Source organism: Strix uralensis, chromosome 34, assembly GCF_047716275.1.
Source record: "Strix uralensis isolate ZFMK-TIS-50842 chromosome 34, bStrUra1, whole genome shotgun sequence".
In the NCBI taxonomy this organism is placed as follows: Eukaryota; Metazoa; Chordata; class Aves; order Strigiformes; family Strigidae; genus Strix; species Strix uralensis.
In genome coordinates, this window is record NC_134005.1 from 3,161,602 (window position 1) to 3,172,934 (window position 11,333).

The following is an 11,333-nucleotide window of genomic DNA, read 5'->3' on the forward strand; positions in this document are numbered from 1 at the left end:
CCACTGTTTTAAACACAGCTGCAGCTACAAGCCCATACCCCTGACAGCCTGTTGGCCAGCACCCCAGCCCTTCTCCTGCCCTTTCCCTCGAGCTATTTTTAACACACACTCTCAAATCCGTGCTTTTTTTTGCCCCCCCTCCCCCGGAGTTTTTCCAGTTTCTGTCTCCCTGTAGAATAAGAAGCCTTGACTCACGCTCTGTGCTGTGCTGGTGCGGAGGTGACCTGGCAGCAAGCAGAAATGCCTGTGTGATGCTGGGGGGACAAAAATAAGAGCCCCCTGATTTGGGAGGAGTGCTCCCAAAATGCCGTGGGGATGTTTAGATCCATTTAGGACATTTGTTTTCCTTCACTGGGTGTTTTTCTGGTTTGTCTCTCTCTCTCCTGCTGTAAAGTTCTGACTGCAAATAATAATTTATTAAAGAACTATAGAATTTATTATTAGTATCTCTTTTATTTTATTAAAACCAAACCACCCAACCACTCGTTTCGGTGGAAGCATGTTCTTTACCATGCAGGCTGCCACAGGTTGATTAGCCCACTGTCATGCTAAGAAAGGCTGTGCTGGTGGTGATGTTCTTCTGCCAGCCTCCAGGAAAAAAAAGAAAAAATCCATTTTTTTTACTTGGAGAACTGAAAATCAATGTTAGTTTAACTGGCACCGGGACAGGCTGCCCAGGGAGGTGGTGGCGTCCCCAGCCCTGGCGGTATTTAACAGACGCGTAGACGTGGCGCTCGGGACGCGGTTTAGTGGTGGGTTCACCAGTGTTGGGTTCACGGCCGGACTCGGTGACCTTAAAGGTTTTTTCCAACCAGAATTATTCTGATTCTCCGATTCTATTAATTCTCTAGTGCTGTCTTGCACCCAGTAAGGGAACGCTACTGCTGGTACCTGAAGGGATTTTGGGGTTTTTTTGAGAGGCAAAATTGCCACTTGGTGTCGTGGTTTAACCCCAGTCGGCAACTAAGCACCTTCCCCCCCAGCAGGATGGGGGAGGAGAATTGGAAAGGGAAAAGTGAGAGAAGTGGTGGGTTGAGATAAGAACAGTTCAATAACTGAACTAAAATAACATCAATAATAATAAATTGTCATGAAAAGGAAAAATTAGCAAAGAGACGGAAATGAAACCTAAGGAGGACAAGTGATGGCAATGAAACCAACTGCTGACCACCAACCGACCAGTGCCCAGTCAAAACCAGCCCAGCTCCCCAGTACAGGAGAGGATTTTGGTGCTGGGACAAATGGCGACGTGCCAGCTTGGCGTGGGGGTGCCTTTTTGTGCCCTGAGACCCCTTGGGAGGGGCAGGATGGGCTAAAGCTTCCCTCCTCCTCCTCCTCCTTCTCCTCCTCTCCGGGCTTTGTGGTCTCGCGGGACACCCCGGGTGCGGGTGTGCGGCCCTGGGGGCAGCGGCACAGGGACACTGCTCGGGGGCTCCCCGTGGGAAGGACACCGTGGGACTGGGCTTGTTGCTCCAGCTTGATTTAAAAAAAATTTTATTGAAGTACGGCCTTTCCCCGAGAACTGCACCTCTCCGAGGCTCATCAGGCGCAGCACCACAGCGACCGCAGGCTCCATCCTGACCTTGGCTTCTGCTTTAGAGCTGTCAGGATGAGGACGGTCTGAGCTGCCAGGCACCTGATGGAGTGCTCAGCGTCGTTCTCCAAGGACTGGAGGGCTGCGAGAGAAGGAAACAGAGCAGAGGTGAACCCCCCCTGCCCGCAGAGACCCCAGGAGCCCAGGCTCTGTCCCCTGCCCCACCAGCCCCCGCCAGCACAGCACTGCCCCTACTCACCACTCTGGCAGATCTCCCACAGCTTCTCCAGCCTGAGGATCCTCCGGCGCCGCGCAGCAAGCCCTGGGGCACAGAGCTCCTGTCAGAGCTCTGCTCCCCATCGGCAGGGCTGTCCCCCAGCAAGGACAGCACCCGAGGGTGCTGGGAACCAGCAAGACTCCCAGCGAGCCCCACCAGTGGGGACTGGGGCCGGGCGACCAGAAACGGGTCCCCGGGAACTCACCGATGAACCTGACGGCCGCCTCTCGCACGCTGGCCTGAGGGTTCTCCACGTAGAGCAGGCTCTGGAGCAGATACTCGTCTGCGCTGTTCCTCTTGTGCGTTATCTGAGGGAGCACAAGGGCACGGGGCTGGTACGGTCCCTCCGCAGCCGTCCGGACCAGTCCCTCCTGCCAGCATCCCGCTCCCTCCCAGTGACTCCCGTCTCCCAGCCAGGAGCCCCGTGGGGCTGAGGGTCAGAGAGAATCGCAGGCAGAGGGGGCTGGGGGTGCTGAGACCCCTCCGTCCCGCTGCCAGGGCCCAGATGGGCCGGGGTCTCGTGGAGAAGAGCCCTTGGGGGGTGCGTGCTGGAGGGCAGGGAAGGAGGATGCAGCTGGAGCAGCGGGGCTGGAGCAGGGCGGCGATGCAGAGCGGCACAGCCCCGTCCACGGCACGGCTGCAGCCCCCGTCCAGCCCGGCCCGGGGCTTTGGGGGTTGTCCTCACCAAGTACTCTCCAATCAGGGGTGTCTGCCCTGTCTCGGCCAGGAAGCTGAGCCTCCTCCAGCCCAGGAACTCTGCACAGGCGCGGAGGGTGTCCCAGGAAGCCTGCGGAGAAGCAGAAGCTTGGAGACGGCACCAGAGCCCAGGGAAGGAGACCTGGCATCCTCCTCCTCTGGGCCTGGCTTTGAGCTGCGCGGACGGGGTGATCCCGGGATTGGATCCCCCTTCATTCCTGGGGCCATCCCGCGCTCTGGGAGCTGGCCCTGACACCCGGGGGGTCTTTGGGCACAGCCCTGGGGGACAGGGATGGGGGCTCAAAGCACACAGAGCCCGTGGGGACTCGTGTGCTCGGTGGCCACGGGCCGCTGCTGAGCAGGGAAATGTCTGTGCCCAGTTCTCCGGCCCTGCTGGTGCTGGGGCTGCAGGGACCCTTCCTCTGGGCTGGGGGGGCCCCCACCTCCCCCTCCAGCTCAGCAGCAGGGGGGAAGGAGGTCGGTGGAGGTGGGACCGGCGCAGCGGGACCCTGCGGTGACACACAATCCCATTGTCCCTCACGGCCAGGCCACCCCCGTGGTGTCAGCACGCCCTTCCCCGTGACACCAGTCACTGATCTCTGACCTTGGCCACGCTCTCGATCTTCTCGTTGGTGTGGAAGAACAGCGGCAGCAGCGCACCCTGCACTTTCTTCACCATTTTTTTGGTGTTTCTCCCCAGCGCGGTCTTCATCACGTCTTCGAAGAGGCGGATGGAGAGCTCCCGCACCCGGCTGGACTCCTGGCAGGGAGGAGGACAGAGGGAGCTCAGCATCAGCCGCTCCTCGCCCACGGGGAGCAGGGCCGTTAGCGTGGCTGGGGGGAGAGGAGCTGCCCCAGGGTCGGATCCTGAACGCAGGAGCCGTCGGCCAGACCTGCAGCTGCGGCTCAACGGCCCCGGAGCCCTGAAAGGCCTCGGAAGAGGAGCGGGGAGGGGAATAGCCTGGAAAGGCCACGGAAGGAGAGTGGGAAGAGCCCCGAAAGGCCACGCAAGAGGAGCCAGGGGGACATCCCTGCCCAAATGCTGCCCGCAGGGCCGGGCTGAACGTCCTTCACCCATCGCCTCAGCTCCGCCTCCCGCCTTACATCATCGAAGAGGAGCGGGAGCTTCTCCGCCAGCCTCAGAGCGATGAGGTTGGCCTCTTTCCTCTTCATGTGAGGAATCACATTGATGAAGAGCATCAGGGCCTTCATCCTGATATCGCTGTTGGCTGCCAGCAGGTTCTCCATGATGTCGGGCAGCAGCACCAGCATTTTCCTGGCCTGTACGGAACACACCGGTCACCTTCTTGTGAAGTGGTGAAAGACCCGCCCCAGGCACCCCCCAGCCCCTCCAGAGCAGGGAGGGTGCTTGGAGCCGTCACCCCGCACCCTCCCGGCCGGGGCCAAGCCACCGCATCCCCCAGGCCCCGGCTACCAACTTGGCTCCCCTTGCCGACCCGCCACTCACCGTTTCGGATGTTTTTGAGAGTGTCGTGAGGCCCGCGAGCACGAGAGAGAGCATCACCGGGCTGGGACGCCTCAGGTACCTCTGGGTTTTGTAGAGGGCAGCAAACTGCTTGCTGTCAATGACAGCGTTGGCCAGCAGCTAAAATGGAGACAGTGGTGAGAGACCAGCAGAGCTGCGGGGCTCCCTCCCCTGCACCGGTACGGCCCGTGGCAAGGGTCTCCTCTCCCCTTGAAGCCACCTCCGAGTCCCCACATCTCTGTCCCGGGGCCAGAGCCGGGCAGGGGGATGCAGGCAGGGTGGAAGGCAGAGCGCTGCCTGCGCTGGGACAGGCTTGGTGGGGCCAAATCAGCACCGGGTGGGCCCGAGTGTGTGGCACAGGGGTCTGGGAGGAGGAGGAGGAAGAGGAGGAAGGCAGAGCACTGGAGCTGAGCGTGGTCACTCACAGCCAAGGGGTAGATGCAGGCGTCGTCTGCGGCACAGCTGAACACCCTGCGCAGCTGCCAGTCCCGCAGCACGCGGAGCAGCTCCGACACGACTCTCCACAAAGCCCAGGGCACGGAGATCATCACCTCCCACATGGCCACGGCAGCGCTGCGGAGCCAGAGCCAACTCGGTCAGCAGAGCTGCCTCGGCTCCTCCAGACCCCGGCCCTGCCCACCCCCCTCATTTCGGGGTGCCCGGGGAGGCAGAGGGGGTGAGGTTCTGTTCCCCATGGGGCAGGGGCTCCGCTTTGGCCGGCTCTGGCTGGAGTGGGAAGCGTGGTGGGATGGAGAGCCCTGCTCCTCGGGGATATCCCACAGTTTTCCGTGGGTCTGGCAGCCAGAGAGTCTCTGGGCCACTCTCCCCGTGGGGAACGAGCCTTCAAGGCTGTCGGGGCCGGTACCTGTCACACGTTGGAGAGATGACCAACAGGCTCCTGACCACCTCCCTGGGGCTCCACTTGGTCAGCAGCAGCAGCAGCGAGTCCAGGCTGTGCCGGGCCGGCTCCGTGCAGATCTGCTCCACGTTTGTGTGGATGCATCTCAGGACTTCTGGCACCTGGAGGGGACACGGGTGAGGATGGTGCTGCCCTTCCCATCCCTCCCTGCCGCCTTGACATGGCTTCGGGTGCCCGAGAGAGCCGGGTTAGGGCAGGAAGAACAAGACTTGACACGGTTTGACACGGAAGGACAGTCCAGCCACGGGGCACTTACATCCGTCAGCCAGGATGCCGGGTCTGTCATGGCCGTGTCCACGATGTCGCTGCCCATCTGCCTGTCGTGGACATCGTCTGCCGTCAAGGCCTCGATGGCCACGAGGAGAACATCTGTCTTCTGAGAAGGCTGGAGGTATTCGCCAAACACCTACAGGTGGAGGGACGGGGGGGGAAGATGTGTCACGCTGAGCTTGGCTGAGCAGCTCGGCCACCTCTGGGTCCCCTTGCTCACACAAGCCGATGCCACGGACAAGGGTCCCGGGGAGGGGGGAGCTCGTTACCGTAGTCATGTCGCTGCTCTCATAATCCCATCCCGGTTTCTCCGGCATCTCCTCTGGCAGCGTCTCGTCTACACAGAAACACGGAAGAGTCGGTAAGACAACGGCCATCTTGGCCAACCAGCCTCCCAAAGGGTGAAAAGAGCTTGAAACGGGGGAAACGGGGTCCTGGCGTCGGCCCCCTCACTCACCGATCCGCAGCGGCAGGACCGTGGTCACCTCGCAGGGCTCCAGCGGAGAGCTGCTCTCCTGGGGAGCCCCCACCTCCTCCTCCCAAACCACTCTGGGACTGCTGGGGGGTCTCTCTGCCATCCTCAAAACTGGGTGAGGGACAGTGGGGGGGGTTCAGCTTTAGGGAGTGACGGGAAAAGACGTGGGCTGTGCTCAGGAGTCTCCTCGCTGCGCTCCTGCCCTGTCCCTTCCCCGTCTTGTCAGACGCTGCGGGGCTGCGCTGCTTAAATACGGTGCCATGGGGTGACACGGAGTGATGTCACAAAGGGGTGTCACAAAGGGGGGTCACACTGTGACCTGTCACCCAGGCTGGGTGGGGCAGGGGTTCCGCTGCAGGGGGTAGGGACCCAGCTCGCCACTGGGCCACGGCTCCTCTCGGGGTGTCCCCAGCCCCCCATCATGTCCCCTCAGGACCTTCCCGTACCCCCCGGCTCGTCCCAGAGGGTTCACACACCCCGGCATGGCCCCCGGACCTTCTGCTTCGATCCCGACAGAAACACTCCAGACTGCCCCGTCTCTACTTTGCGCTCACCTGGAGCGTTTGCTCGCCTGTCTCCCGTTCTCTCCCACACTCCCAGAGTAGCTTTAATCTGCTACAGCAGTGTCCTGGTTTCAGCTGGGATAGTTCATTTTCTCGAGCTGGGAGGGAGCACAGCCGCAGTGCTGTGTTTTGTGACGGCGGCATCTTCCTTCTGTCGGGATCGCTGGCCGGGAGCGGGCTGTTGGTCGGTGGGTGGTGAGCAGTCGCCTTGTGCATCACCCATATGTACTTTCCATTGTTGTTATTTTTTTGCTTTACTACAATCACTAAACTGTTTTTTTTATATCAACCTACGAGTTTTCCGTGTGTCCCTCCACTCTCTTGCCCCATTCCCCCGACGGGGGGAGGGGGAGCGACCGGCTGCGTGGTGTTTGGCTCCGACCGAGTTCAAACCACGAGAGTCCTTTTTGGTGCCCAGCGTGGGGCTCGAAGGGTTGAGATAACGGCAGATCGGGTCAGTGGGTCAGAACCATTTGTTAGGAGCATTCATTAGATTGGCTTAGCAATTGCTGGGCACAATGTCGATCGCTTGGCTCCTTAAAATTTCTTCTCCTCATTTCACACAGAATCACAGAATCATTCAGGTGGAAAAGACCCTCGGGATCATCGAGTCCAACCCACAGCCATGGCAAAGGTCCCTGGGGAAGGTCCCTCCCATGGGACCACGCTGGGCTGATCTCAGCGCCACTGGCCAACTGCCAAACCCTTCTCCCCCTGCTGCGGTTGCAACCGATTAAAAAAGTCGACGCTCTTTTGCAACTTTCCCCCTTTATTTTTATTCCTCTTTTTCCTGATGGCTCCAGCCAGGGCCTCTCCGGCCCGGGGAGATCTGCTCCTCAGCGCGAGGCATCGCGGGGAGCCGGGTCCCCTCATCCCTCCATCGGTTGCCCCAAAGCCCGGGTGTTGATCAAGGGGCTCCTCGAGCAGGTTGGCCTCGGAGTTCCACGTCCGGAATTGTTTTCCCAGGTTACTGCAACACCGGCCAGAATTTCTGAGGAGGAAACTTCACAACACTCTCCATCTTATCCTCCGTAGCGGCCACTGGGGCCCGTCGCAGGAGGCCTCCTCGAGCAGGCTGGCCTCAGAGCTCGTCGTCGACAAAACAGCTATGACGGGTGTTCCGAAGTACGAGGCCTCCTGAGGAGGGGAGGGCTTGGCTTTCCGGGTCTTTGCAGCTGCCAGCATTTTTTCCACCATTCCTTGTCCTCGTCTTACTTGTCCTCCCCATCCTCCTCCTTTTCCTTTTCCTCCTCCTCCTCCTCGTCTGCAGCTCTGAGCCGTCGCTGCCTGCACTTGGGCTTGGCTCTGCTTTGACGCTCGGTCTTTGAGCGCAGCTTTGCCCTTGGCTTGGCCGGTCCCAGGCTGCTTTTCTCCAGAGGAATCCCCCAGGACCACCGGCTGCTGCCTGGAAGGACACAACGGCAGAGAGGTCTCTACCTGAGCACACGCTGGGTTTGGGGCCGCATCCTGCCCCCCATGACCCTCTTTGTGCCTCTTTGTGAGGAACGAAACCCCCTGAGCCGGGCCCCACGGCTGACACACGGCTGTCCCCGTGTCCCCAGGCCACGCTGGGGCTCTCCTGAAGGGCTGGAGAAGATCCAGCCCTGTGAAACTGGCGGTCCCACTAGCCCCATCCCACCCCTCCGATGGGCGGTGATGGACGGCGAGTGCTTGGGGCTGGGGAATGGGCTCTGGCTGGGTCAGAAAATCACAGAACCACAGAATAGTTTGGGTTAAAAGGGACCTTTAAAGGTCCCTTTAGACCAACCCCACCCCTGCCACGGCCAAGGACATCTTCAACCAGAGCAGGTCGCTCCGAGCCCCGTCCAACCTGACCACGAATGTTCCCAGGAATGGGGCATCCACCACCTCTCTGGGCAAAACGACCCTGTGCAGACCCCCAGCCCTGAGCCTTCAGCCTCACCTGACCGAAGACTTTATCTTCTTCCTCTTCTTCTGCCCCGTCATCTCCTGGAACTGTGGTGGTTCCTGGTTAGGCGAGCTTGGAGCAGCGAACCCAGGACATCCCTCTGGAACTGGGAGGAGAAACCTCGTCAGAAGAGCATCGCTGGGCCGCTGCCAGCCCCGGTGACACGCAGGGGTGCTCCGGCCCCTTCCCCAAAGGTCCAAGAGGGCCGTTCTGCTCCCCTCGCAGCCGCCATCACAGCCTCTCTGCCCCCAGTTCCCCATTGCCATGGTTTTGCGACGGCATCGTCAGCTCCCGGTGTGGGAAGGGGGAGCGGGGAGGTGACAGGGACTCTTTGGGGGGTCGTTTCTTGGCGGGGAGGAGGCAGTCTTGGATCACCATCCTCCCACCGCACCCTTGGGCGCATCCCACCCCGGGGCTCCGTGTTGGTGAAGCCAATGAGTCGTTAGGACAAACGGCTGTGCCGAGCTGGGGGGAAGCTTTGGCACAAGTCGGAGCCCTTTGACACTCAGCGCCGGTGATTTCCAAGTCAAATGACAGAATTTGGTTGCCCGCACTGTGGAAAGGAGCCGGGAGCTGCTTTACCTTGTCCAAGAGGTGGCAGAAACTCTCTTCTCGTCTCCTCATCCTCGCCAGGGACTTGTCTCGAGGTCCTGAGAAGAGCCCTGAGAGGTGGTTTGTGCACAAACTCTATTTCAAGCCTGGGAACGAGGAGAAGACACCGCCATGACCCAGAGCACCACCAGCCCTTGCCACTCGCCGTGCTCACCAGCAGATTTTGGCATTGCCGTAAAGGCTGTTTTTTTTCCCCAACTCTACCATGTTTTTCCCCAAGTCCACCATGCCCCATCCCCAAGCACAGTCCTGGGAAAAGGAGTCACCCAGCAAAGAGTCCAGGCTAACATGGGAAGGAAGTGTTGCCTAAATTCCTTGGTCCTACCCATCAAATCTGCCTTATGGGAGCGACCACGGCCTGGGGACATCAAGAGTTGCTGCCGGGTGTCCCCATGGGAGGACACCCGTGGGGTCATAAGGAGCAAATGTCACCTTGAGAGCGGCTACAGCCGCCAACGTACTCTCTCGGGAAAGATGACGACGTGGCCAGAGAAACTCAGGGAGGCCACAGGTACCATCCAGGACACCCCATGTCCAGCAGCCGGGGGACCTGCAATGGAGGAGCTCCAAGATGGTGGGATGTCCTCAACATGGCTGTGAGGCCACAATAGAGGAGCTCGAGGCAGGGAGAGTTGGTAGGACCATCAACTCTCACCTGGCCGTGTCCTGCCGGGCCACCGCCATGGGACTGCCCACGCGCGCCACGGAGAAACAGAATCACTGACCTTGAAAATCACTTGTTCCAAGTTCTCCTTCCCAGACAACATCACCAGGAAGTTGTAGTAGAACTTCATTTGCACCGTTGTGCCTTCAATGAGGAGCACCCCGATGTCCCTCAGGACGAAGGCGACGTTCTCCCCCTTCCCCAGGCAGTAAGAGAGGAGGGACACGGTGCCCTGGATGCAGCCCGCTGCTTTCTGCCGGGACACCGAGGCGGCTGCGGCCACCTTGGAGTATTTGAGGGGCTCCAGCTCCTTGTTGCCTGAAAAAAACCACACGAGAGGAGTGGAGACGTTCACCCAGTGGCCCTTCCGCAGGCGCTTCCCAAGGCAAAACGATCGTTGCCTCCCCCAGAAAGAAAAAAAACCCAAATTTTGGGCTCTGCTCCACAGAGGGGGAGTCACTTCCGAGAACCTTCTCAGCCCCAGGGAAGGGACGCGATGACCGTGAAGCCAACGGGGGTTTAATCCGCCATCTTACCGGGCAGGTAGGCCTTGTTGTCCGACAGGTTGCGGACCACGATGAGGTTTCTGGCCGGGTGAAAGACGGGCCTGTGGATAGTCACGGCCTCCTCTCCAACCTGGATCTGTCTGGAGACAACGTCGAAGCAGCTGAGGGCGGGAATTCGGACACCCTGGAACAGAAGAGAAGGAAGGACCCAAGGGTGAGGACGGCAGAGGGAAGAGCTGGAGGTGGCCCTGACCAGGGATGGTGCGTTGGGATGGATCCTGCCCGCTCCCGCTTGGGGAGGAGACGCTGAGTCCTCCCCCTCTGAAAAAGTCAGGGCAGGAGCAGCCTGGAGAAGAATTTGAAATCCAACCGCTGGTCTATTTGAAATAGATTTTAAGGCCTAGTGAAACGTGTTCAGGACTGAGCGATCTCGTCGTATTACCAAGGCAACCGGGGTGCTGCTCAACAGGCCTGAAAAGTGTTCTTAGCCCGCTTCTTGGATAGTCCCGACCCAAGGCTGCTCTAAAACCCAGTCAAGCTAATCATATGGAGGCAGTTTTAACAAAGGATGATTAATTGACTAAACACAGGGGGGTTGCTAGATTAAGAGAATTTAGGATATCAAAACTGCTCACTCTACCTAAGCTTTTCGTAGAACATCTTGGAGTCTTTCTCAGAATTGTGTGAGATAATAATATCATAAATAACTAATAACTAAGAAAAGATGAGAATCAAGAACTAAAAGGTTGAGTGGAAAATTCCGAAGACTTTGGACTCAGGTAATAGATTTAGATACAGTATATAAACGGTGCAAGTCTTTGGGACATTGGCCACTCACTGAGGTGTCGGCCCAACTCTGAGTTGTCAATAAAGCTAAGCCTAGAGATTCTTTAACAAGCCCGAGGGCATCCGGGGGGTCTCCAGTGCCCAGGATCAGCCCTGAGGTCCACCACCACCTCCCAGAGGCGATACCACCCTGGCACAAGCCCTGTTTGTCCCCCAGTGGGGACTTTTGGGGTGAGTTTCCCACTTTCTGAGGAGGGAAGAGAAACGACAGGCTGTGCCCCGGGGCCGCGGGGACTCCCCAGCTCTCTGGGCGGACAAGGAGGATGCGGGTGTCACCCCACCTTGCGCAGCAGCAGCCGTTCTTAAATGCAGCCGGACACCGCATTCCAGACGGCTCTTCGCTCTGGAAAACAAAGGAAAACCAGGTCACGCTCCACGTCCACCAGCTCTCAACCCTCCAATGTCCCCCTGAGCTCTGGCGCATTGAAGACTGCGGTGGGGAGAAACACCAAAAAAATGGTGAAGAAAGTGCAGGGTGCGCTGCTGCCGCTGTTCTTCCACACCAACGAGAAGATCGAGAGCGTGGCCAAGGTCAGAGATCAGTGACTGGTGTCA

General features: G+C 59.3%; 3 protein-coding genes across 9 annotated transcripts in view; 1 reads left to right on the forward strand and 2 right to left on the reverse strand.

Moving 5' to 3' along the window:
• LOC141936804 (uncharacterized) overlaps positions 1–11,333 on the reverse strand; it is a 34,549-nt gene that overhangs the window by 17,861 nt on the left and 5,355 nt on the right. Inside the window, exons 7-12 of one of the 3 annotated variants that reach the window (XM_074854118.1) lie at positions 11,060–11,121; positions 9,963–10,116; positions 9,488–9,744; positions 9,195–9,312; positions 8,733–8,848; positions 8,145–8,256 (exon numbers count right to left, since the gene is read on the reverse strand). In XM_074854118.1, coding sequence (XP_074710219.1) covers positions 9,573–9,744; positions 9,963–10,116; positions 11,060–11,121 — 388 coding nt within the window. In that variant the 3' untranslated portion in view covers positions 8,145–8,256; positions 8,733–8,848; positions 9,195–9,312; positions 9,488–9,572. Of the gene's footprint in view, positions 1–6,969; positions 7,626–8,144; positions 8,257–8,732; positions 9,167–9,194; positions 9,313–9,487; positions 9,745–9,962; positions 10,169–11,059; positions 11,122–11,333 lie in introns of those variants that run through there. The other 2 variants (XM_074854119.1, XM_074854117.1) reach the window with 2 other exon arrangements.
• Positions 1–11,333, forward strand: part of LOC141936803 (coiled-coil domain-containing protein 81-like) — a 54,246-nt gene that overhangs the window by 7,690 nt on the left and 35,223 nt on the right. The window lies entirely within an intron of this gene.
• On the reverse strand, positions 1,478–6,706 carry LOC141936800 (maestro heat-like repeat-containing protein family member 7). 3 transcript variants are annotated; one of them, XM_074854106.1, is made up of 13 exons: positions 6,212–6,706; positions 5,640–5,768; positions 5,452–5,519; positions 5,169–5,318; positions 4,859–5,013; positions 4,419–4,566; positions 3,976–4,113; positions 3,612–3,788; positions 3,112–3,267; positions 2,497–2,598; positions 2,017–2,119; positions 1,794–1,856; positions 1,478–1,676 (listed from the first exon to the last, which is right to left on the reverse strand). In XM_074854106.1, exons 2-13 carry the CDS (start codon positions 5,758–5,760, stop codon positions 1,543–1,545), a joined length of 1,515 nt encoding a protein of 504 aa, XP_074710207.1. In that variant the 5' UTR covers positions 5,761–5,768; positions 6,212–6,706; the 3' UTR covers positions 1,478–1,542. The 3 variants fall into 3 exon arrangements, with proteins under 3 accessions (XP_074710207.1, XP_074710209.1, XP_074710208.1); XM_074854108.1 differs by lacking the exon at positions 5,640–5,768; XM_074854107.1 differs by lacking the exon at positions 1,794–1,856.